The sequence below is a fragment of the Purpureocillium takamizusanense genome, chromosome 1 (genome assembly GCF_022605165.1).
Source record: "Purpureocillium takamizusanense chromosome 1, complete sequence".
In the NCBI taxonomy this organism is placed as follows: Eukaryota; Fungi; Ascomycota; class Sordariomycetes; order Hypocreales; family Ophiocordycipitaceae; genus Purpureocillium; species Purpureocillium takamizusanense.
The window spans coordinates 4,600,001-4,625,331 of record NC_063068.1 but is presented as its reverse complement, the minus strand read 5'-3'; the positions used below and the strand labels follow the sequence as shown (position 1 = coordinate 4,625,331).

Here is a 25,331-nt window from a genome sequence, read left to right as displayed (position 1 = left end):
TCTTCCCCGCTGGCGGCTGTGCTGTCCGCCCTCCGATTACGAGCGATGCCTGGGTAGCTCAACCTCCTATTCACCGCAAGATGACCCGTTGATTGTGTTCTCTCCATCCAGCGAACTCACGACACTCGCCATGCGCTCGGCGACTGCGGACCAACATGGAAGGGCTCGGCATTGCGGCGAATGTCATCGCGGTCGTAGACCTGTCCGCGAAAGTCGCTGACTGGTGTGTCGAGTACTGCAAGTCCGTCAAGAATGCCAAGAATGACATTGTCCGATTCCGCCTGGAAGTGATCGGGCTGCAGAGTGCTGCGAATGGCGTCAAGGAGCTACTCGCTGGGCCAAGTAGGGAGAGACTCAAAGCATCGCAGCAGCTATGCAACTCTGTCCGGCACTCCGAGTCCGAACTGCAAGCGGTGTACGAGCGGCTTCGCCCAACGTCGGCACGCGAGGCATTGACACGGCTTGGGCTCCGCACTCTTAGATGGCCGTTCCAGGGCAGAGAAGTCGAAAAGATTATGCAAAACATTGCGCGATGCACGCAGGCGATCAATCTTGCCCTGCAAGTCGATCAGACGTACGAAGATCTGGCCAAAGCCACGACGGTGGAGCTGACATAGCTATGGCTAGGAACATTCTTATCGATCTCGACCGGAGGGCTGTGCTCGATCGACTCGAGTCTGAAATTGCCAAGGGTGCTTCGTTCGACTCTCGCGATGAGGAGCATCATCCGACATGCCTGCGAAAAACCCGTGTCGACCTCCTGCAACAAGTATCAGAGTGGGCTCACGATCCTAGTGCCGAGGATGTTTTTTGGCTCAACGGCATGGCGGGAACTGGAAAGTCGACCATAGCTCGGACAGTCGCCCGTGATCTAGCCCACAATCATCGTCTTGGCGCTAGTTTCTTCTTCAAGAGAGGCGAGACTGATCGAGCCGGCATGTCGAAGCTTTTCCCTACGCTTGCAGCGGACTTGGCGAGCAACATACCGACGACTGCTCCGCATTTAAAGGACGCCATTGAAACTTGCCCCGGCATCTTGAGGAAGTCGGCACATGAGCAGTTTGACAAGCTCGTCTGGCAGCCGCTTTCAATGCTTGCCTCTGGTTCGTCGAGTCCAATACCCATCGTCGTCCTCGACGCGCTGGATGAATGTGAGGATGAAAAAGACATCAAGTTGATGTTTCGTCTCTTGTCGCGTGCCGCAAAGGGGCAGTCGGCGCGACTGAAGGTGTTTCTAACAAGCAGACCAGAGTTGCCAATACGGCTCGGTTTCAAAGAAATGGAAGGCGAGTATCAAAACTTGAGGCTTCATGAGATATCGCAACATGTGATCACGCATGACATAACCATCTTTTTCCATGAGGAGCTGCAGAGAATCCGACGCGAGTACAATTCGACGGTCCGGGAGGAGCGACAGCTATCGGGTGGATGGCCAGGCGCCTCCCAATTGATAACCCTTGTTCACATGGCAATCCCTCTATTCATTTTCGCTGCCACCGTGTGCCGTTTTATCGGTGATCGGAGGCTTGGATCGCCCGATAAACAACTTGCCAAGGTCCTTCGAGCAAGTGTAGAAGGCTCACAACTAGCTGCAACGTACCTACCTGTTTTGGAAAACATGGTCGATGGGAAGACCTTAAACCAAAGAGAGGAAAGTGTACGAGCGTTTCGAATTATTGTCGGTGGCATTGTCGTCCTTGCGAGCCCCCTATCGGTACCAGCACTGGCCCAAATTCTCGGTGTCTCCAAAGAGGACATTGAAGACAAATTGGACATGCTACACTCCGTACTCAGTATCCCGGAGACAGCGGAGGCACCAGTACGGCTGCTTCATCTATCCTTTCGCGACTTTCTAGTGGAACCAGGTCAACGAGCAGAGAATCCGTTTTGGGTAGACGAGAAAGAGACCCACCAGGTGATGGCGGCGCACTGCCTGCGTGTGCTTGAATGTCTGCAGCAAGACATGTGCGATATCAAAGCTCCTGGGACGTTTCGGTCGGCTATCGAACAACATAGAATTGAGGCCTCTATTCCGCCAGCTGTTCAATATGCCTCTGTGTACTGGGTCTATCACTTGCGGAACGGAGGCGCGCCTGCTCGCCATTGCGACCAGGTCATGTCCTTTTTGGAGCGCCATTTCCTCCATTGGATAGAATCATTAAGCCTCATAGGCAGATCCAGGGAGAGCGTCCATCTTGTTGGGGCATTGCAACTACTCTACAAGGTCCGTGGTGGGCATAGGTCATGAGCGGATGCACTCAGCTAATACCAAGTCAGGACAACGGGCCCAAAGAACTATCTGAATTCCTAGACGATGCAATGCGTTTCGTCCAAGCATATAGTTTCGCCATCGAGAACACGCCACTTCAGGTGTATTCGTCCCTCCTTGTCTTTTCGCCCAGCAGGGGCAAAATTAGCGCTACATTCGGAAGCCAGATCCCGCGATGGATATCTCTACAGCCGACGGTCAATGACAATTGGGGCCTGGGCATGCAGACGCTCGAGGGCCATGTCCACTCCGTCAGCTCGGTGACCTTCTCGGCCGATTCGACGATCGTGGCGTCGGGCTCTTACGACAAGACGATTCGGCTCTGGCGCGTGGCCACGGGCGAGAGTGTGCAGACGCTCGAGGGCCATAACGACTTTGTCCGCTCGGTCGCCTTCTCGACCGATTCGACGCTCGTGGCATCTGGCTCTAACGACATGACGATCCGGCTCTGGCGCGTGGCCACGGGCGAGTGCGTGCAGACGCTTGAGGGCCATGACGACGGGGTCACCTCGGTGACCTTCTCCGTCGATTCTACGCTCGTGGCGTCGGGGTCTTACGACAAGACGATCCGGCTCTGGCGCGTGGCCACGGGCGAGTGCGTGCAAACGCTCGAGGGCCATGACGGCTGGGTCAGCTCGGTCGCCTTCTCAGCCGATCCGACGCTCGTGGCGTCAGGCTCTGACGACACGACGATCCGGCTCTGGCGCGTGGCCACGGGCGAGTGCGTGCAAACGCTCAAGGGCCATGTCCACTCCGTCAGCTCGGTGACCTTCTCGGCCGATTCGACGATCGTGGCGTCGGGCTCTTACGACAAGACGATTCGGCTCTGGCGCGTGGCCACGGGCGAGAGTGTGCAGACGCTCGAGGGCCATAACGACTTTGTCCGCTCGGTGACCTTCTCGACCGATTCGACGCTCGTGGCATCAGGCTCTAACGACATGACGATCCGGCTCTGGCGCGTGGCCACGGGCGAGTGCGTGCAGACGCTCGAGGGCCATGACGGCGGGGTCACCTCGGTGGCCTTCTCGGTCGATTCGACGATCGTGGCGTCAGGCTCTTACGACGACACAATTCGGCTCTGGCGCGTGGCCACGGGCGAGCGCGTGCAGACGCTCGAGGGCCATGACGACGGGGTCACCTCGGTGGCCTTCTCGGCCGATTCGACGCTCGTGGCGTCGGGGTCTTACGACAAGACGATCCGGCTCTGGCGCGTGGCCACGGGCGAGTGCGTGCAAACGCTCGAGGGCCATGACAGCTGGGTCAGCTCGGTGGCCTTCTCGGCCGATTCGACGATCGTGGCATCGGGCTCTGACGACACCACGATCCGGCTCTGGCGCGTGGCCACGGGCGAGTGCGTGCAAACGCTCGAGGGCCATGACAGCTTGATCAACTCGGTGGCCTTCTCTGCCGATTCGACGATCGTGGCATCGGGCTCTAACGACATGACGATCCGGCTCTGGCGCGTGGCCACGGGCGAGTGCGTGCAGACGCTCGAGGGCCATGACGACGGGGTCAGCTCGGTCGCCTTCTCGGCCGATTCGACGCTCGTGGCGTCGGGGTCTTACGACAAGACGATCCGGCTCTGGCGCGTGGCCACGGGCGAGCGCGTGCAGACGCTCGAGGGCCATGACGACGGGGTCAGCTCGGTCGCCTTCTCGGCCGATTCGACGCTCGTGGCGTCGGGGTCTTACGACAAGACGATCCGGCTCTGGCGCGTGGCCACGGGCGAGTGCGTGCGGACACTTAATGCTGGGTTTCCTTCGTTCCACCTGTCTTTCGGCTACGGCAGGGCAAGGTTGATGACCGACCGTGGTGCAATCGCCACACAAGTGGAGACATCAGAAGGTTGTCCGACTGACGCTGTCGCCAATGCAACGGATGCTGTTTACTCCTTATTCGGGATCAGCGAAGACCAGACCTGGATCACATGGGCTGGAAAGAAGTTGTTCTGGCTGCCTAAGGAATATCGGCCCTCCGCCTCTGCGGTATCTGGGTCTAACATCATGATTGGCTGCCGGAGGGGAGGCGTAATGCTCATTGGATTTTCGCATCAAGGCCTCTCGGAGAAATTCACGGATCAAGGAGAGTAAAACGCCAAGTATATTAATTTTGACACCTTTGTGAAGGTAGAGGGGGATGTCTCCAATATATACCTTCAATAGTTGCTGCGGAATGTTCTCGAAGCATAGAATACTTTATCGGCCCCGTCGTGCTGCAGGGCCTACAGAAAGATCTCGTTACCATTATTGGTGAAACGAAGACTGTTGCAAGTGGGGCAGAACCTGATTGCTGATCCCTGATCGCCACTGAATACTGGCGTGCTTCGACAGCCCCAAACTTTTTCTTTTCCACGTTGAGTCCACTTTGCTTATCGTCGTATCCGTGAGCGAGAAATCCGAGCCCGCCATACAAAGAGCTTTGCGGAGCTTGAGATTGATTGGTCCGCTGTGGAACAGCAGCTACAAGCATGGAGCCATCTTCTCCGCATCAGGAAGAAGCTAAAGGTTGGCGCCTCGTTCGATTTCGTGGAGAGTGGCAAGGCGGCCCGTACCGCTGGACGCGGTGCCACTGCCGCACAGCGGGGCGTCCATCGGCCGGCCGGCCGGAGCTACTGACGCATTGCACTCCGTCCCCATAGTGTGTAGGTCACCTTCCCATCATTGTTGCCGCTTGTGGCCTTCCTGGCAGCGGTTGTTTGCTCTGATCCATCGTCGTTCGTTCTGACGTTGCGGGTAATGGCCCACGATCGCGAATGAACATCCCAGCATCAGGTACAGTACCGCCTATTCAAGCCACTAGTAACGAAGACACCGCCCGGGTGTACTGTACCACAATGCAAATAGCGTGTTTGCACACCTATCTTTGTTTCCCACGCCAGCCAACATTCCTTCCTCCACGCTTCTTGCGCGCATGCCACCGGGTCGCGCCCTCCAGAGTTCAGCAGAAGCCAATCATATACTCGTACGAGCGTCCGACTGGCACCACTTGAAGCGATATCATTGGCGGCAATAACGCCCCACGGTCGGGAATAGCGCGGTGTCCCGGGTAAGTGAAGGCTCGACCATCGCATAACCAAAAGGGAACTGCGAGGCAAAGCACCGAAATATCTGCAAGCCCCAACGAGTCCGCTCCCGCTGCCCATGCGAGCCCAAGGAACGCCGTACCCAGTCGAGCCACACCGACGCCAAGCGATACAAGCATTCTCCAGGCCGTGAGGCAGAGTGTCGAAACAGCCGGGGATCCGACCGACAATGTCGAAAATGATCCAGCACCCCCTGCGAATCCCTCGCCATCAGCGAGATCCTCCCTGAGCCCAGCTCCCTCGGTGTCCACACCCACTCCGTCGCTCTCCTCTACATGCCTCCTCGGAACTCCAGACCCAGACCCGCGCCCGTCCAGCCCGCAGCCAATCGCTTCACCTAAGAAGCGCCGCCGTAACTCCCCAGACCTGTCTCTATGAATAGACGACCTAGACGACAGCACCGCGGCAAGCGACAATTCCGGGTCTTCCAAGCCAATGTTGGCAAGAATGGCCCCTCACACGACTGCGCGCTGGCGCTCGCCGACGCAGAACGGTACGATGTCGTCCTGCTGCAAGAGCCCTGCGAGGACCAGCCCCCAATTCGTTGTACCTCGGAAGTAACGCATACAGTCTCTCTTCCCCGGCCTGCCTCCCTCCCTCCCTCTCTCGCCCCCACCGTCGCGATGGCTTCCAGACTTCGCGATACGACACGGGAGTAGGCAGGCGGCCGGCGCGGCATCACTACGACTTCGCAGTTGTTAGCTGGCCCTTTCGTCGTCTATGTCTATCTCTACTGGCGCGGGTCCGGGGTCGACGGTCGTGACGTTGCCCGCGCTTTGATTGTCGCTAGGCAACCCCTCTAGCTCAAAATCATACTTCGAATCCACGCCGAACCGGCGTGCCTTGTCATCCCATGTCAACCACTTGCCTGAGTCGGCGATCCTGCGCCCGATCCAAAGAATGCGTTCCTGTCGATCCAAAGTTTTAGAAGTCGCCTCCAAATAGCGGTCCGTTTCGTCTAGCCTCTCGTTATCGAACCAGCCCTTCGGGAAGAAATCATCGGCGAAGAGCAGCCCGCGCAGCGCGTAGTCCTCCGGCAAGGGAACTGGTTCTTGGCTCTTCTTTTCCTGGCCGGGAAAATCCTCCGTGTCGATCCTTGGCTCTTTCTTTATTGTCTTGAGCAGGTAGTTGAGCATCATGGAAGCAAGCTTCCAGGGGTATCGGTCCTCGAGATGCGATATGGCTGCTGGAAGTTGGGACATCCGAAGCATGAAGACTAGTGTCGTATGTATGAAGCTTAGCGTATTCTTATCTCCCCACCTCCGGAACACAATCTCGTAAATATGCGCCGCGAACTGTAGGGCCTGCTCAAAGATCTCATCGGGATCCGAGTCGGGCTCCGTTACCGACCCGTCATCAGCCTCGTCGTCTTCTTGCTGCCTTATTAGTGCTTGCATCAAGACGTTCGAATCCGCGCCAAAACCCAATAGCAAGCAGCAAAGAGAGATGCCCACGTAGTACCTGACCGTCAATTATTAGTATAAGAACTAGCGCGCAACGTACCAATGCTACTCATCTCACCCCGCTTCGAGCCAATTAGAGTGAATACTATCGTCGAGAAGACTCAAGAACTCATCCATCGAGCTTTCTAGTTGTTCCTTTGACTTTCCAGAGAAGAAGATGCCGTGCACGCGAACATACGCGGCGTCTACGGCGTCAAGCCGTTGGGGGGAACCGTTTAAAAGAGGATCAAAGAGCGTCATAACGCTTTCGCGCGCGCTAGGGAACGGGATGGGGGCGCAAAGCGACTTGGTATAGAAGTATAACTGCTGCAGCGCATTTGGCCGCGCCAAAATTGCAAGGTGATGGTAGAGGCGGCCAGTTGTGGGTGACTTGTCTGAAGCCTTGCTGTACCAATACCTCGAAACGCCTGTCCACGTCTCTCTGTCCCGAATATCATCATCTTCGATGGCCATTCGATACCTACCGAGGTCGCCGAGGCATTCTATCCATGTATCTTCAAAGGCCGGCACTGTTTCGTATAACAATGTCATCATGCTATACGCGATGTAAATAAAGGTCAGCATGTGCTCCAGGGCGTCGGGTAGCTTTTGGCGAAGAAGTTCCAAGAAGGTATGGATGCCATGGCGCCACATCCTCGCCGGCATGGCGTATTTCGAGCCGAGCCGCCGTAAGGCTTCGCTAGCAGACGGATGCTGGCTGGCCAGAAAGAAATCGTGATGCTCGTGGAGTACCGATCTATGTAAGGCGATGAGAGCTTGATATTGTTCTTGGCTGAGATGCTTTGTCTCTTGCGTGCTATCATACTCGATGCACTTAGACTCGATCATGACCAGGCCTGCGTAGATGCCCTTGACCTCGGCGACTAGTTGCTCGGGGGAGATGGGCCTTGTCTCTCGTTGCCTTATCTCCGTCACCGAAGGGGGCTCCACGGGCGAGCCGAGGTCCCGCTGGGGGCCTCGCTGGGCCCTGTTCGGGGGGGAGCGCCGTGAGTTGGTGGACGCGAGCTGAGATGGCCTTGGCTGTGGCGTCTTAGGCCGTGCGTCATCGTCAGGGTTGTAGAGGTGACGAGTGGTTGGACGGAGATGCTTGGATGCGAGGCTGCGGGTGAAGTCACTCGGCTCATTCGACCTCGCGTGGCTCCGGTCCGTCATGGGTGGGGAGGAGCCACGCAGTTGGGCCACTGAGACTGGCGGCGAGCAGACCTTCTTGCGACGATGGAAGCCCTCGGGTTGGTCCCCGGGGCGCTCATACCTATCCAGCCCGTCGGCACGGTCCGCGACAGCCGGAGTGCCGGGGACAGGTCGCTTTCTGGCTCGTCTGCCGTGGCCAGTATCCTCGGGGGACCGGGCTGCAGGGTGTGATCTGCACATGCGCAGTCAACAACACAGGAGCATCATAAAATTGCCATGACATGGCACGACGGGACAGCGGGAGTGCTTACTGGGTATCGTTGATGTTAATGTTTTGAAAGGCTTCTTCGATGTCGGCGTCATCAGCAAGCGTGGGATGGCCAGAAGCGTCTGCGCGGACGTGGGCTTTGAAAGAATCGAGATCCGGCTGGATCTCGGCCTTGCAAAGGGGGCAGCTGCTCCGCACCGCGTTCTCCTGCCGGGCCGTCTTGCGTAAGTGGTGAATCCAGCCCTTGGTCAGTTGCTCCATGGGGGGCCTGTGCTGTGAGATTCCTTAGACTTGTGCTTTAGTGTAGAAAGATACGAGAAGGAGACTGAGCTTCCCGGTTCTGCGACTGGCGGTCGTGGGGGACGATAAGCGCGGCATATATAGGAGAGAGTTGGTAGTACTAGCGGACAGCACGGAGGCACCCTGAGCTACGGGCAGCAAGGCAGCCGGGACGCGGCTGGCGAACCAGTTGCCTTGCATGGTCCTCATAAGTCTTAAACGTAACGTCGGAGGGCGTCATCCTTCAGTCTGCCACCGAGGAGCAGCAGGCGAGGTGGCCCCAACGGCAAGGAATACATGAGTTCAGTTGCATTGCACTTTGACAGCAAGACCATTGAACATGTATCGTTTGACTTCGGAAGAGTCAAAGACGGATCCGTAGATTATGTGAGGATATACTGCGGGTATGGGAGCATGGCACATCCGACCAACAACATGCAGTCACCGTCATGATACGTGAGCCACCTGGCACTCTGACTTTACCTGCGCGACCGACTCTACGGGGTCTTCTAAGTCAGTGTTCAAATTTGAAGTCGGTATTTGAAAGTGCCAGACCCTACGGAATCTAGCTGCAAAGAGACCCCATAACACCCACGCCAGCACGGTAGCTATGACATCGGTGAAGGTAGACAGGAATCGAATTGGCATGACTAATGACGTGCTGGGTGGGCCTGAGGCAGTACTTGTTGGACTGAGAAGCAAAGTTGGCCTCTATTCTGCCCGGCCGGGTCTTGCGAGAGTGAAATTCGTCGAGAGCAGTGTGGAGGCTGCGTTGCCTGTACTCAAATAAGAGGCCACAGATGCAAGGTCGTACGGCCGAGGTCCCCATCTACCATTCGCCTGGCTCTGAAGGCAGAACTCTAACGTGTGTCGGACCTAGACGAGAACATCGGGACAACAAGGACGTACCTCCTTGGCGTGGACTGAACGCGGAAGAACGAGCGACAGAGCTCAAGCGGAGTACTCACGGGTCAAAGGGCGGCACGATGACGAGGGCCGTCTTGATCACAGTTCATAAGTGCGAGTAGCAACTCACACGACGCATCCAGCCAACAATCCAACCTCCATGCGACGGTTGATGGTGTGCAGGGGCAAATGAGGTGACCCCGAGGTACACGTTACCAGCCACCGCGGAAAACAGCTCGCCGGATGGCTATGATCAGATCCGGACACATGAGATGGTAAGGACGGCAAGACACGCATCAGTGTGCGCGGTTCAGGGGTTGCCGACGTGCTCTTCCAGCCCTGTTCCGAGTCGGGCGGCCCGTGGCCAAGCATTTTGGTCCCAGCGGCTCACAAGCGAGGAAACTGGTCACCCGCAGGGGGGGAAGGTGTACATGCAGGTAGAGTTTCCCTGATGGAGGGGGTGTTGGATCAAGACGGTGAGGCTTGACGGCAAGGGGGCCTGATATTGCTGCCCCCATCATCCCTACCCCTAACGGCCGGAGGCAAAATTGAGCAGCTAATGCGGGTGAGACACTCGGTAACGACAACAAGTCATATGAGGCTCTATCATCACGAAGATAGCCAGCTTTTGTTGCCGTGTGGAGGCCCCGACTCGTCCGGGCAAGGGTCCGCGGGCACTAGCTGCATCCCATCACCGGAGCACGCGGCCCACTGATTCGTACTAAACGACATGGCTAGAGTTTCATCGTATGCGTGGCAGGCAGAGACGCAATAGCGAGGCAACCTCGGCTGTTTGCCCAGACCAACGAGACAATTCGAACCGTCAGAGCCGCCCGGGCAACTGGATGTGAATGGGTCTTCCTACTACGGTCCCTCCCTTGCTTCAACAACCGTTGCTCTCGCGAACGACGCTTCCCTCACGCTCCTCTAGCCAGCAGCATAATCACCCCCGATGAGCTCACTCACCTTACGACACAAACGTGCTCGATAGACCATCACTTCGTTCATCTGAAGCCAAGAAAAAAGGCCATCTGTGAGTGCTTTCTCTCTCCGCGGCAAGGTCCTCCATCGCCGGGCCCTTGGACTCTACGGGCTCGCCAGTGCCCATTCTGGTCCCTTCATGGATACCACAGCGCCAGGGCATCACGACACGAGTGTGAAGCGCTCTATCACGGCCTTCAACCTTACAAGTACCGGTCCGGGGTCGTCCTACTGTGAGCCGGCGGCTTTGAGGCATGTAGGATCGCAGTATGCACAACTCGAGCCAAGGTGGCATGCACTTTCTGCAGGGGGCGAAAGGTGATATGAGACCCACGATGGCTCAATACACAAACTGGGCTGATACTTGTCTAGATTCAATGCAGCGGCCTCCGGAGAACGGTGAACGGCAGATGCACCAATTGCTTCATGGGATCTCAAGACTGCACATTTCGACTCGTTCTGGAAAGACACTTGCCGCCCACCCTCAGCTATGCAAACGACAGCCGCCAAAACTGGCTCCCTCGCGCCTCGCATCTCCACAACTCGGGGGTCCATCAGGGGTTGAGAATGGAGGCATCATCGGCATGTCCTCAAGTCGATGCGGCCGCCAGCGAGGTCAGGGCGTTGGCTCTGGCACGAGCGACCTATCTGCCAGAAGAATCAACAGCCAGTGCCGCTTGCAACCGCTCCATACCTCATCCATCGCATCAGGCACCGTGCCAATGTGCAACGGAAGTTCATCGCTCATTCGTTCACAAGGCATCTCGGTCGACCATGCAGCCATTCACCGAGAGGGCTTTCGCATTCGACCCAGTCAGAGCAGCTGCACAAGAGCTGGATGATGCTGAGAAGGAAAGCTAGGCTGATGCCGTGGCTGATGCTCCTGCCCTGGCCATTCTGGCTGATGCAGCAATAAAAGCAATATCTGGGACCAGGGTCTGATGAGGTGGTGCGGAAGGGGGCAATATGCACTCGTCGGTGTTGGTGCACTCTTCTCCACCAGTGATATTCCACCGAGGCATGTTCATGACTCACGAAAAAGAGCTCTATCAGCGGCGTCTTGTGGCCCTTCAAGATGTATTGCTGTCTTCCTACGTAGCCTTAGCAGACTTTCCGTTATGTTTCAATTTGAATCACGTTGTTCCAAATTTCGGTTCTCAGATCGGAACAGTGCCATTGTCATCGCCCATGTCGAGTCCAAGAACCTGAGCTATCGCCGCTGTCAAGAGAGCCGTGATCGTCCGCAGAACCGTTGATCTACCTCATTCCAGCCTGTCGGCACTCCGCTCAACGGACAGTTGTTGATCCTTTGATGCACAACACCGAGCCATACACCTTGGCTTGCGGTCGGATAGAGTCCCAAATAGACTCCCAGTCATTCTCAAGCGCCATGACTATCATAATCTTGATGGGGCCCAGCGAGACTCCAGTCTTGATCACCCTATCCCCTTTGTTGGTCTTTAGGGTCAGATGCCACGCAGCGAACGGTCCCAGAGGCAGGGCCAGCTTGACACGTCTGACGTTCTTCTTCTTCTTTCCATCGACAGCAGACTGTGGCAGGCCACCGGGATCCCGACGACAGCTGAGGAAGAGGCCATGCAGAAGCAAGACGAACGTGTACACCATGATTGCTGCTTTCGAAATGTGCAGAATTGGGGGAACTTGGTGGACCAATATGTCGAGCCCCTGACCAAACTTTTGAAACAAGCCATCTTTCCAGTTCTGAGCTTGGAACAAGGGGTGGTAGCTGTGTCCGATATCGATCAATGTTGCCATGCTGCCGTCTGCAAGGTGTGTTTTTCGTTTCAAAGGCAGATCACGAATGCCATAATAGAAGAAGTCTTGAGCATTGCAATCATATAAGCGCTTTCGGGTGAACCTCAACTGCCCAACTTCTGGGGACCCTTCGACCGTGCTTTCCAACCCATAGTGTCTCCCAGCAGGCGTCGACAGAGCGGGACAAGTCCGTCCAAACCGCAGCATGCACTATCGGTGTGATACAACATGCAGTAGGGTCGCCACCTCGCGGATCCATCAGCTTCAGGTGGCTGCGAGAGCAGCGTGGTCGAGCCGTGGAAACAGGTTCTGCATGAGTCGGCTCAGCAGCGTTCCGTGCGTCGACGAAGACGGCATGCGTTGGCTGGCGGCCGGCAAGGCGAGGGCCATTGTTGGTCAGATGCGGAAAGAGATCCCGGCTCCTAGGTCAGGGGGTTTGTCTCGAACGGTGGATGTCATTGCAGCCACACCCACATCTCAACCAAGGTGCGCAGATGACCTATCATCCTCGTAAAGGGGGTTGGAGACGCTTGCCGTCGCAACGGTGAGGCGCGCAACACCGGCCATGTCTGCCTGGCACTGACCCCGACACATAAGAAGGCCGTCTTGAGCCCGGCGAAACATGTCACAATAGTAATCGACACCTTTGACCAGCCAAGACTACTCCCAGCAATCCATTACTCTGCTTCCACTACGCTCTACTTCCTTCAAGATGTCACCTCCAAGCATGGCAGAGCTTCGGCTTGTTGCGAATGCGGCTCATTACGCTCCCCAGGGCGCTTGCTGGGACCTGGACACTGGCCTCCTACCGCAGGTGGACAATGTTGTCTCCCAAGTCGAGCGTTCCCATCATATGGGGCCCCACCATGAACTCCCCACAGAGGAGAGTTTGAAGAGACGACTTGCGTACCTCAACAACTACGTTGGTCGGGAAAGTATGCAGACGTTGGACGTCAAAAGCAACGGCTCATCCTTCCACAAAGACCTGTTCGGGGAGTTGTTTGACGTAGAGCGCATTGAGAGTGCTCTAAGAAAACTCAAGATCTGTTCAAGGGCAACTATCAACATACCGGCCGCTCACGCGGATGAACAGTCGCACAAGAATGATTTGATCCTCGTCGGAGTATGGACCGTGTCGAATATATGCTGGCATTCATCTCTTGGCTTTCCTTATCTTGACGTCTTTCCGGATCTGCACTACGTGCCAGTGCATTTTGTCATTGAGGCCGTTGTGAACACTCTCTGGGGAAAGGATCTGCCGCAGGCACCAAGGTTTCCCCCGTCCCTGGGCCCCGGCCAAAACGTTGGTTGCCTACGCCAGGCCGGACCTCCGCCGCCTGCGCCCGCACTCTATACTCCTGGTTGTTTTGGCAACCCAGTACCCCCTAGAGGACGTCAGCCGCACCTCGAGCCATTCTCGACTTCAAGCCGCTCGAGCTCCGCATTGTCTAATGGGTCAGCTTCAACAGTTCGAACAAGCTCAGGTCGCCCATTGCCTGAAGGCCCCATGGTCGCACCCACGGGCCCGAATGATGTCGGTTTCGGCAAGCCGCACGTCATTTCACCAACCCCTTTGAGCCCCAAAGTCGCTCTATGTGCCAAAGAGGATACACTCTCGACGATAGGCGTAAAGCCAACTCACACTTCCCTCGCCAACGATCTTACGGATCTGTTGGGCGAGGCAGGCCCAAGGACTCCGGTTCCGTCTCCTAGCCAGGGTATCACGGACCTACCAACAAGGCCGTTGTCTGGTGATTGCCCTGCTGTGTCGCCTGTCGCAACAGACTCGAGGTCTTCTGCGTCAGTTGAAAGTCACGATAGCCGGCCAGTGAACAACCCGCAAAGTGTGCACTCAAGCGGTGCTTGGGAGAATCTGGGTTCGGAGAACAGGAATTGAGTATGTTCCCAGGCAATGGCTTTCCAAGTACACTAGCTTGAATAAACGTATATTTCTTTCTGTCAAGCACGCACATCAACGCCGTATGCCTAAATGCCTGTTCTTGTCTGACTCAGACCTCCACCATCTGCAGCCGACACATGCTGCTGCAATGCCCACTTGCCACAGTAATGGCTACCGCAGGTAGCAGTCTGCCGGTCTTGCAAATGCTGGGCTCCTCCCAGCGTGACACTTCAACGTTATCGTCACCATGTCGAACCTCGACATTCCACACTCTGTGGACCGTGCTGCGCGAAGGATTCCCTCCGGCCGAGCTACAGGCGACCTACAGAGTCAGCAGGTTTTCTACCAGTACATCTGTTCTCAGAAGGCATGATTGTTTACGGTTGAACAATATTAAGGGCGTTTGTAGATCTTTCGCCTTGACTGTATGATCTATATGTCCGTGAAGATTCAGTCACAGCATACCAGCCAACGTGCTCATGAGCTCAGCCGAACTCGCCTGCCGTCTACTTCTCCCGCCACCAGGCCGACGCGATACGACGAAATCATTCGACAATACATTACCGGTGGCATGCACGACACTCCCGCCTCTGCTTGGTGCAGATTTGTTGGGACGGCTGGCTCTAGCGTGGCAGCGGGCCGGTCATGGCCGCCATGACCGCGCGATGCACTCTGATATTTCCATGAGAAATTCCATGCCGCGTGAGCCCCATGCACGATACCCTACTGGTCCGTTGGATAATGGATGGATATTGGATGGATAACGGATGGACAACGGATGGATAACCGATGGACAACGGATGGACAACGGATGGACAACGGATGGACAACGGATGGACAACGGATGGACAACGGATGGACAACGGATGGACAACGGATGGACAACGGATAGACAGTGAAGTGAGACATAATGCTGGCGGGCGCATGTCACACAGAACGGGTTGAGGGGGTAGACACGGGCTTTGTCTCAATCATGAGTGAGGCACGGTGACCAGTAGATTTGGAAATCGACACCCATGTTGTCACACGAAGCTAGCAGGGGTGCGCCCGGCGGTTGCAGGCCTCATGCGTCGTCGCCACATCCATCAGGCTGAAGCACGTGACACATGCGCCACAGGGTCTTTCGATGTCCTGAGACCCACCAAGTGGCGGGCAAGTCATGTAGAAATGTTTGATAGGTCCGGCGTCTACGCTTTGGTGGACCCTTATCTGTATATCGACAGCATTTCGACTCGGAATCTGTAGTACACTCCTAGTTCTCTTTGCCAAAAACATCATCACCAGCGAGTACGAAATTTTTGAAACAATAGCCATTTACCGAGCCGCAATACGCTCCAAAAGGTTAATTGGATAGCCAGGTGCCCGTCGTATAGCCCAAGTGCGACGCACGCACCATGGCGACCCCGTGGCCTGAGGACCAAACCTGGCCCGCCGACTACCGAGAGCACGCCGCGAAATTGAGCACCTACCTACAGGCAGCACTGAAGTCGATCAACGCAGACGGACCGCCCATCGACCTAACCAAAGTCAGATACTCAATCCTCGGGACGCTGTCCCTGATCGTCAAACTACAGGGTACAGCCGACCTGGGCCGCGTCCGAGAGGCGATCCGAGACATGCAGACCGAAGCAAAGGCCGCCGTCGAGAAGACCAACCGAGCCATGAACGACATCCGAGACGAACTCAAGAACACAAACAACATGACACAACAGACCATTGTAAGCATACAAGAGAACGCCAATACCGCCAGGGCCGCAAGTGTTGCGGCCAAGGAGGCAATGGAAGTCAGCAAGGCAACCATGAAAATGGTAAGAGATATGAAGCCAGCAGGAGCCGCACCGCAGAATACCCTCGTTCAGACGTACGCCACCATAGCTGCTAGGGGAGGGCTCGCTGCAAGCATGCACAACCCCGTGAATCACAGAGCACCGCCAGTCCAATCGCAACGTGAAGTTATCGTAAACATCCGAGACCCAGTCACCATCGCCAGCATCAGAGCGATGGGCCCACGTAGCCTAAAGGCGCACATAGACAGAGCTATCGAACAAAGCAGCAACGAGCACATCAACAAGATCAAAGTAGCCTCGTCGAATCAGTTGAAAAGTGGTGACCTCAGCATAAAGACCGCCACTAGCGCAGACATGGAAGCTCTTAGACAATTCGCAGAGGACTGGGAACAAAGGATCGGCAACGGCGCCACAGTGCGCATCTTGACCTACGGCGTACTAGCACACGGTATCCGCACTAGCTCCATGGATATGGAGCGTTTCGACGAAGTAAAGGACGGCCTTCTGCAGGACAACAAACCGTTCATTCCTAATGCAGAGATCAAATATATCGGATGGCTCACTAAGTCATCGCCCACAAAGTCGGCATCATCTGTGATCGTGGAATTCGCGAAAGCAGAGGACGCAAACAGAATCATCGACGAAGGACTGATTTGGCAGGGCGAGGTCTTCCAATGCGAACGATACGACAGACAGTGCCGTCTGAGACAGTGCTTCAGATGTCACAAATATGGCCACATAGGAACCCAGTGCAAGGCAACAACAGCATGCGGCTACTGCGCGCAAGATCACTCGACTCGAGAGTGTCCCACGAAAAGCGACGAAACTGTCCCCAGGAAGTGCGCCTCCTGCAGAGGCGACCACGAGGCCTGGAACAACCAGTGCCCGACAAGGAAGGAGGAATTGGCCAAGATCAAGGCCGCCTACAAGGCACGACCCAAATATCATCCAGAGATCCCAATGCTACGAATCCCAATGGACGACATCCAAGGTCAACCTAAGGAGGCGCCAAGGCTAGGGCGGCCACCCCTGGAGCCGCGACAATCCCAGGGCGCGAGACCGGGTCGCAGCAGGTCGCCAACAAAGAAGACGCAAAAGCGCCCGAATCCAACAAGCAGCCAGGGACGCAACGAAAATGCGGACCTATCCATTAACGTCAACACCGAGAACGCACGGCCAAGGCGAGCCGTGACGAAAACGCGACGGGCACTGGAGGCCCTCGACGTGAACATGCAGTGGACACAAGACAGCACCGAAATGGACGTTGACAACAGGGAATGATCACAGAAAAGACACTCACAATACTGCAGTATAACGTAAGAAAGTCCAAGGACACGGTCATGGCGACGCTGCTGAGAGACCCACGGATACGGGAGTACGACGTTCTGGCCATTCAGGAGCCATGGAGGAACCCATTTAGCGCGACGACACACCAGCCGGCCAAGGAGCTTTTCCACCTATGCTACCCATCTACCGAGGAAGGGGAGACGGCAAGAGTGTGTTTCTTCGTGAACAAACGCATCGACCACTCCACTTGGCACTTCCACGAAGTCAACAAGGATCTCTGCACTCTCGTACTAGAGACGCAGCAGGACGAAACCAACAAAATTGTCATCCACAATATATACAACCCCACCAGAGTTCAAGGAGATAGACGAAGCATACTACCTCAGCTCAAAGCCGAGCTTGAAGCAAGAAACACAGAAGAGCAGGTCATAGTGGGCGACTTCAACCTACACCACGAATGCTGGGGTGGAAGTGATATACAGAGACCAGATGTAGAGTCTCAGGAGCTGCTCGAAATTATGGATGAGTTCAGTCTGACCAGCCACCTACCCGCCGGCACAATCACATATGAGGAAGCCGAACGCCGCTCGACTATCGACCTCAGCCTCACGACAGTGGGGTTGGTCGATAGACTGATCAAGTGCGAGATAGACCAGGGGATTAGCCACGACTCGGATCATCTGCCCATCATCACGGCGCTAGATCTGACCGTCGTTCCGCTGCAGCCCAGGACGAGAATGATTTGGAAGGCAGTCGACGAGGCAACGTTTACGAAAACGCTGCGGCGACGGCTGCCACCACTACGAAGACCGCGAACAAAGACCGCACTGGACGCATACGTCGACGAAATTACCACTTCATTGCTTGCTGCAATTGATGAAAGTGTACCGCGAAGCCACCCAAGTAATAAGTCAAAAGCAGGCTGGGACGAAGAATGCAAGACCATTCTCGCAGAAACCAAGCGACTACGCCGTATATACAGCCGCTACCACGACGAAGCAAGCTGGGAGGCATACCGAATTGCGAGGAACGAAAAGAAGAGAGTCATCAGCAAGGCGTTGCGCAAGGCACACAGAGAAAGAGTAGAGCAGGCCGCAGAGTCCCCAGAGTCCTTGTGGCGCATAGCCAAATGGGCACGAACTAGACAAAGCCAAACACCCACAGTCACACCAGCACTGACGGACCCTACAACCGCCGCGACAGCGATCACGCCTAATGAGAAGGCCGACCTTCTCAGGAAGGCCCTCTTCCCCAAACCACCGGAAGCTAGCCTGGAAGACATCGACAATGCGGCATACGATAGCCAGATTCTGTTACCAAAAATATCTGAGCAAGAGGTCGACGATGCCATCCGTACCGCAGCCTCCTTCAAGGCACCGGGACCTGATGGCATCGTAAACCGAGCTCTACAGATAGCCGCACCCTGGATTAGGACCCATTTAACCCGGATTTACAACCAAAGCCTGGCGCTTGGATACTGCCCACAACACTTCAGGAACTCCACGACCGTTGTTCTACGAAAACCAGGGAAGGATAACTATACAGTGCCGAAGGCCTACCGGCCCATAGCGCTGCTGAACACCATCGGAAAGATCATGGACGCCATCATAGCTACAAGATTGAGTTACCTGGCTGAAACATACCAACTTCTCCCTGCAACTCATATGGGGGGCAGGAAGCTGAGATCGACAGAACATGCCCTCCATTTTGTTATTGACAAAATTTACGAGGCCTGGAACCAACGTGGCAAAGTGGCGAGCCTACTTCTGCTGGACGTCTCCGGGGCCTTTGATAACGTCTCACACAAACGGTTGCTGCACAATTTGCGAAAGAGGCGGGTCGACGAGAGAACAGTCCGCTGGATCGCAAGCTTCTTGAGAGAGAGACAAACAGAACTGTGCATCGACGGATTCCGCTCCGAACCGTATATACTCACGACAGGAGAGCCGCAAGGATCTCCACTCTCGCCAATCCTCTACCTGTTCTACAACGCAGACCTGTTGGACCGATGCAATCAAGCCGAGAACACGGCTGCGACGGGCTTCATCGACGACGTTGCTATATTGGCGTGGGCCGACACAACGGAAGAAACATGTGAGATGCTACAGACAGCACTTCAAAGAGCGGATGACTGGGCGTCAAGTCACGCGTCTATCTTCGCTCCAGACAAGTTTCAATTGACCCACTTCACGAGAGCAACGTCCAGAATCGACACGAGCAAGCCGGTGCAAACCAGGTGGGGCGAGATCAGGCCGAAACCAACATGTAAATACCTCGGATTAACAATGGACGCCTCACTGCGCTGGAAACAACACGTCGACGAAATAGAACGCAAAGTCTCAAACACGATTGCCGCGCTCACGAGCCTCGGGAATTCGGCCTGGGGAGTCAAGACCAGGGACATGCGTGTCATCTACCGAGGCGTAGCAGTACCACAGATGATGTATGCATGCTCAGCCTGGTCTAACGCAGGATGGGGCGGTAAGGGCTACACAAACAGGACCATAAAGAAACTGCAAAGTCTGCAAGGGAGGGCCGCTAGGGCCATAAGCGGCGCCTACAAGGCGACGTCACTACCTGCACTGGACGTCGAGATGCACCTTCTTCCAGTCGAAGAGCAGATTTGGAAACACAATGTCGAAGCTCTAGGACGCACAAATACTGGAGTGTGTCGGGTAGCCGATACAATGCAGACCTGTCGAAGAAAAGCTACGCCCAGAGAAGCAATCAGCCACGGCATACAAGCAAGGCATGGACCAGACATGGACAAACAGGAAAGGATCGAGCCGTTCGTTACGCCGCCATGGTGGCAAGGGCTGCGAGTCTACATTGAGGATACAGCAGAAAAGGCGCGCAAAATACATTTACACCTCATGAGAAGGGAGACAGCGGCTCTGCACATCTATACCGACGGTAGTGGCATCAACGGCAAGATCGGAGCCGCTGCGGTATGCCCAACAACGCAGCAAACACGTAGCTCATACATGGGAGACGAGGAGACCTCAACGGTATACGCGGGCGAGCTGCAAGGCATCTCGCTAGCACTGCAGATAGCACAGCAGGACAGAACGGCAGGTTACAGGCGAAGCAAAGTCCTCATCTACACAGACAACCAAGCAGCCATCCGGTCCTCAGCCAAGCCTAAGGGTAAGTCTGGGTCCTACTTGCTGAAACGCATTGCCACACAAACCATAGCACTACGAGAGCAAGGCCTGCCGGTCGAAATACGGTGGATCCCAGCGCACTCCGGGGTACAAGGCAACGAAGACGCAGACAAAGCGGCCAAAGAAGCCACTGGATGGCGCGAGAGGGGACCAGCGGGACCGCGCGCAGAGATGCCCGCAGATATCTACTCTCTTCATTCCACGTTGAAGACGTGGGCACACAAGGAAGCCAAAAGGACATGGGCGGCAAAGTGGGCGGCGGAGGAGCGAGGTAGAACCTCGTACCGCTACACACCCAAGCCAACCAAAAAGGTCCTGCAGCTACACGACGGGTTGAGCAAGCGCCAGAGTGCGCTTCTCGTCCAGATGCGAACAGAGAAGATAGGGCTCAACGACTTTCTCTTCAACCGAAGAGTACCGGACGCCACGGACGCCAGCTGCCCATGCTGGGAAGGACGACAAACGGTATCGCATGTCCTGCTGCGATGCCGCAAGTATCGACAACTCCGGCACCAGGAACTAGGCCACCTTCCAGGACGACACGACCTCCGGGACATATTGAACGAGCGCAAAGCAGCCGCGAAGGCCATCAAGTTCATGGAACTGACGGAGATCCTTGGGCAATTCAGGATCGCGTCCCAAACCAGACAAAGCTGAGCATTGGGGGGAGACTGTAGGTACACAGACCCAAGACATGAGGCATATCGCTTCGACAGAGCCTGCAAACATTGAGCATTAGAGAGAACCACGATCTGCAGGAGCGGCCAGGCAAATGTAGATTGAGGTTGAGGAGCAAAGCGGGAATTTTGGGGGCAGCTGGTCGGGGCTTTGTTTACATTGCACTGGCGAAGTGGGGCGGCTGGAGGTTAATCCGGTCGCGTCGGCTGCCTGCCAGACCCCGCTCACCGGGCATGGCTGCGCATTAAATTAGCGGCTACAACCGAGTAGGAATTCAGTTCAGTTCAGTTCAGTTCTCTTTGCCCTGCATCTACCCAATGTTTGTGATCCCTCGCCAAGGTCACCGTTGCGAGGCGACTTACTGCCAGAACGGACAAAAGAGCGTAATTGGCTGCCTTGCCCTGGTGGAAATGTGGTCCAACCGTAAGAAGGATATCGTCGGGAGGCGTTGCTGCACAAACAAAACCATTGGACTATATGGACCGCCATTAGGAAGGCAACCGGCATGTTGGCTGCTTCACCCCAATGTGACGTGTGGTCTACATTCTATGAATGCAATAAGCGCGCTCTCCTACCAACAACGTGTGGCACCTACCATTCTTCCAGCACATATCATTATCTCTGTTGTTGCCAGTTGGTAGGGTGTCTTGCCCGCATCAGCCGCCGTGGCGCACATCGTGCCGATGTCATCGCGACACTGGCTTCAGGGACAGCGTATGTTTCATGCCACAAGTCTGGCACGTAAGAATCCCTAGATGGCCGAGTAAAGCCTCTGCATTCATTGGAGCTTTCCAGGCTGGATTGACCTATCTCCAAGACTCTGAAGACGGCTGGCTCAGTGGTCCGAGTCTTTCACGCGCAATCAGTGACGGTCTCGTGGTGGCGCGAGGCAACCAACAATCCAAACTATTTACGTCGAACCAATTCCGCCGGAAGCTCTTCCGCAGAAACGTTCCAACCTACGTCTTACACGGAGCGTCCTCTCGCAAGTCGCGGGCCAGAGCCAGCTCTTGCCGCGCTGCCACAGCCAGCCGCGCAGTGAGTTTCCTGGTGTGCCTCTACCTGGGGGGTTCATAATGTGCACTCCGTGCGGTTGGTTCGCCATGAGACACGTCTGTTGAGACGGGTTGGGGCGCAAGAACCCAGCTTCGCCTCCTACATCATGAGCCACGCTCCCTCCATCACCGACATCCAACCCAGCCCCCTATTTCCTGGCCCAACATCTGGACACGTCATGGTTGCAACCCGTCCGAGCCCAGAGCAGGCCAATGGTACGCTTCCACCGTCGCTGTTCGTCACACGGCTGATCCAATCTGCGTCGGCCAACATCCCCAGAGGGTTCGTACCAGTCGGACAACTCGCCGGTAAGCTGATGCACATGGGCTGAGAGCTATAGCGCGAATATGTCCGCCTGGCAGGTCGCGGTGCACCACGCCCGTGTACCGTTGCCGGCCGAGGACGACGCCGGCCATGTTATGGCTGTGCGACTTGCTTCGAGCTGGGAAATGTACAATGCGACGGCCTCGGAAGCTGCCTGCCAAGCGCTGCTGCCGATTTTCATTTCTTTTCGCGGTCCGCTACTCCCGCTGCATTGTCTTTTAATACACCCAAGCGCTCGTAGCTTACAGATTCCTTCTTCCTCACAATAAAGCCCTCGTCGCGCGAGTCCTACAGTCCGTGTCTGTCCTCGTCATTTCCTAAACAACCTCCGATCGACCCATCGTCAGCAATGCCACCAGGTGGTAAACAGCCATCTCCCCAGGTTTCTCAAAATCCACTTCAGCGCGCCAACGAGAAGCACGAGTGGAACGCGGAGGAGGACAAGCTCATGCTCATGCTCAGGGGCGAAGGCATGAAATGGAGAGATGTTTCTCAGCAACTTCCGGGCCGAAGCGCAATCGCTTGTCGACTGCGATATCAGAACTACATCGAGAAACGAGCGGATTGGAGTGAAGAAAGCAAGGATAGGCTCTCTATGCTGTATGAGAGGTAATGCCTGCTCCAGTCTTTGCTTTATTCGCAGGCGACGCGTCGTGTTGCTGTGATGGTACGGCCCGGGGAAGAGATACTGACAATCCCCAGGCTCAGACAGCAGATGTGGACCCCATTAGCTCAGGAACTAAACGTGCCATGGCGAACGGCAGAAGCCATCAGCTGGGAGCTTGGAAAGAAGGACATCTGTCGGCGAGGCGGGTTTGACATGATTACCCTGGAAGCGCACAACAACGACCACCCACAAAGACCAGCAGCATCGCGACCCTGCGCCAAAGGTTGTCAGCCAACTAGTGCTGCGATTTCCGCTACAAAGCCAACTCAATCGCATCCCTCGGTTCGGGTTCAGCTTCCAAATATCGAAATGATGCTTGCTGGTGCCTACCCCTACGAACTGGGACGCGAAGACACGCCATAAAGCCCACCACCGCCTAAAGAGCGCGCCATATATCCGACTGGATGGTGACGTCCGCTAGGGCGCGTGGTATCGGATATGCGATGTGCTGGATGATGACGGTATGGCCGTATTATTCCTAGAAGATGGTAGATGATCGCTGCTGGGTTTCACTCGTTGAATATTGACGCTTAGCTCCATTGATGGATTTCAGGGCCCATGTAATATCGCTTGCTTTTACGACATGAGTAGATGCGAGGATTTGATCGCTCTCCATATGTTCATCTCGTCTCCCATGCAGAGTGCGGTGAGCCATCCATTTCGCATGCTTTTAAGTAGAAGCATCATTGCCCTCGGCAGGGTACTGTTGGAACAAGCTACCCATCCGATACTTTGGATCTCTCTCCCAGCCAAGTATCTTTCCGTGACGTGTTATTCGAGGACGGGTCTCAGTACCGTTACATGAGCTCCGCCTGCGAGAGGCTGCAGGTGATGTGAGGCCCGCCTTGACACACATAGCTTCGGCAATGGCTAATTTTTGGACCAATAGGCAAGGGAAAGAAGCCGACCTTACTGACCCTGACACCCTCTTGATGGTTTGGGCGTTTGTGCTCCTATACTTGTCCGCGCGGGTTCCTCCATGGAAGGTTGAATTCCACACTGACAGCTTACTCTAGCGACATCATGCCCGGCAAGGTTCTCCCTTGCGTACAGCCAATCTTGCAGCAACTGCCAATGGAGCTGCCGCCTGAGGGACTTTTACCCCCAGCTCGACGGATGGCTGAAACTGTTGTCAAAGTTTGCTACGCTCGCACCTTATCACCGATACCTTGTGCCGACGTAGTGGTTTCTCTCAACGAGCTCACCAATCCTGGAAGTCCGACTACAGAGACGGCGTCGCCGCATGTCAAGGCTCGGTTATATGCCATGAAGGTGTCCTTTTTACAGGTGTCCAGCGGCAGCGTGCTTAGTGCAGACATGCGAGTTGAGGCTGCTCGATATGAACTCGACGCTATGGAACGCTTCTTACAGACCGTTCGCAAGCTTCGAGATTTCGAACGGCGGTACTTCCTCGAACGGTGGGTTTGCCCTGTTTAACAATTCCGGCAATCAGTGCTAATCTCTCCCCACAGCGAGTACGAGTATGTCATGCAGCTGGCTCAAGCGTATGATCGCGGCATTATCAACTTCGAGAAATGGACGGAATACTCGACCGGTCTCAGGAATTTACTGGACAAACATCCCAAGCCGGCGACAAAGTTCCAACTGGTGAGACCACTCCATGATCGCTTCTCTGAAGCGCAGCGAGGAGCTCACCCGGACCGAAGAATGGGCGTTCGTAGCTACATCAACTTGCATGGGCCGCCTCAGGCGGTAACTTTTGTGGATGATGCTTGAAGCGACCAGGCAATTGGATATTGCAAACATCGCACTCAATTTGGGCTTCAGTAATTCTTCCAGCAATGCAATACATCATTTCTTCGCAAGCTTTGAAAGAAGCCATACGGCGCTCGCGCGGCTCAGCAGAGTAACCACGTACAGGCCATCACCGATGCCGTCCACGCTGCCCATGCCAATGCAAGTCCCAGGCACGTTATTGCGGTGGCATCCCTGCATACCACTTGATGACTTGCCAGCGTCGTTTAACTTCGTGGCGGCATAAGTGCAGCTCGGCCGGCCCTGTCGGTGGCCGGGTGGTGACGAGCGGTGCGGTATGACTCGTTGCCAGTGTGATACTGGTGAGTACCGTATGTCCGGAATCTATCGATCATAATGTCCTGGCTGGGATGGGAACGTGCCTTCCACCTGCGTAGCCAAGCCCTCGCTCGTATAGGAGATTGCCCAACTACAAGTACAGTCTCATCACGCCGGTCGCACCGCGCATTAGGTCCAGCCCGTTGCGGTGCGCCTCAGCCACGTTGATCGTCGGAACCTGTCTTGCCGTTGTCAGGGGTAGAGTACGGACGCTCAAAT

General features: G+C 55.7%; 8 protein-coding genes across 8 annotated transcripts; 5 read left to right on the top strand and 3 right to left on the bottom strand.

Annotated features, from left to right (window-relative positions):
- Positions 1-155: 155 nt before the first annotated feature.
- On the top strand, positions 156-617 carry JDV02_001421 (uncharacterized protein; the record flags this gene model as incomplete). The annotated part of the gene is made up of 2 exons (XM_047982347.1): positions 156-415; positions 482-617. 2 exons carry the CDS (start codon positions 156-158, stop codon positions 615-617), a joined length of 396 nt encoding a protein of 131 aa, XP_047838311.1.
- Positions 618-2,319: 1,702 nt separating this feature from the next.
- JDV02_001420 (uncharacterized protein) lies at positions 2,320-4,359 on the top strand (the record flags this gene model as incomplete). Its single annotated transcript, XM_047982346.1, has 1 exon — positions 2,320-4,359. The coding sequence occupies one exon, from the start codon at positions 2,320-2,322 to the stop codon at positions 4,357-4,359; it is 2,040 nt and encodes a 679-aa protein (XP_047838310.1).
- A 1,690-nt stretch (positions 4,360-6,049) lies between these two features.
- Positions 6,050-6,748, bottom strand: JDV02_001419 (uncharacterized protein; the record flags this gene model as incomplete). The annotated part of the gene is made up of 1 exon (XM_047982345.1): positions 6,050-6,748. One exon carries the CDS (start codon positions 6,746-6,748, stop codon positions 6,050-6,052), a length of 699 nt encoding a protein of 232 aa, XP_047838309.1.
- Positions 6,749-6,868: 120 nt separating this feature from the next.
- Positions 6,869-8,474, bottom strand: JDV02_001418 (uncharacterized protein; the record flags this gene model as incomplete). Its single annotated transcript, XM_047982344.1, has 2 exons — positions 6,869-8,177; positions 8,257-8,474. The coding sequence occupies 2 exons, from the start codon at positions 8,472-8,474 to the stop codon at positions 6,869-6,871; spliced, it is 1,527 nt and encodes a 508-aa protein (XP_047838308.1).
- A 3,192-nt stretch (positions 8,475-11,666) lies between these two features.
- JDV02_001417 (uncharacterized protein) lies at positions 11,667-12,155 on the bottom strand (the record flags this gene model as incomplete). The annotated part of the gene is made up of 1 exon (XM_047982343.1): positions 11,667-12,155. One exon carries the CDS (start codon positions 12,153-12,155, stop codon positions 11,667-11,669), a length of 489 nt encoding a protein of 162 aa, XP_047838307.1.
- A 4,234-nt stretch (positions 12,156-16,389) lies between these two features.
- On the top strand, positions 16,390-21,244 carry JDV02_010834 (uncharacterized protein). Its single transcript, XM_047992571.1, has one exon. The coding sequence runs from the start codon at positions 17,120-17,122 to the stop codon at positions 20,948-20,950; it is 3,831 nt and encodes a 1,276-aa protein (XP_047838306.1). The 5' UTR covers positions 16,390-17,119; the 3' UTR covers positions 20,951-21,244.
- Positions 21,245-22,700: 1,456 nt separating this feature from the next.
- On the top strand, positions 22,701-22,964 carry JDV02_001416 (uncharacterized protein; the record flags this gene model as incomplete). The annotated part of the gene is made up of 1 exon (XM_047982342.1): positions 22,701-22,964. One exon carries the CDS (start codon positions 22,701-22,703, stop codon positions 22,962-22,964), a length of 264 nt encoding a protein of 87 aa, XP_047838305.1.
- Positions 22,965-24,284: 1,320 nt separating this feature from the next.
- Positions 24,285-24,700, top strand: JDV02_001415 (uncharacterized protein; the record flags this gene model as incomplete). Its single annotated transcript, XM_047982341.1, has 3 exons — positions 24,285-24,436; positions 24,491-24,626; positions 24,686-24,700. The coding sequence occupies 3 exons, from the start codon at positions 24,285-24,287 to the stop codon at positions 24,698-24,700; spliced, it is 303 nt and encodes a 100-aa protein (XP_047838304.1).
- Positions 24,701-25,331: the final 631 nt, after the last annotated feature.

Bases quoted from the DNA above. Each gene is read 5' to 3' on its own strand.
- JDV02_010834 (XM_047992571.1), top strand. From the start codon at position 17,120: ATGATCACAGAAAAGACACTCACAATACTGCAGTATAACGTAAGAAAG.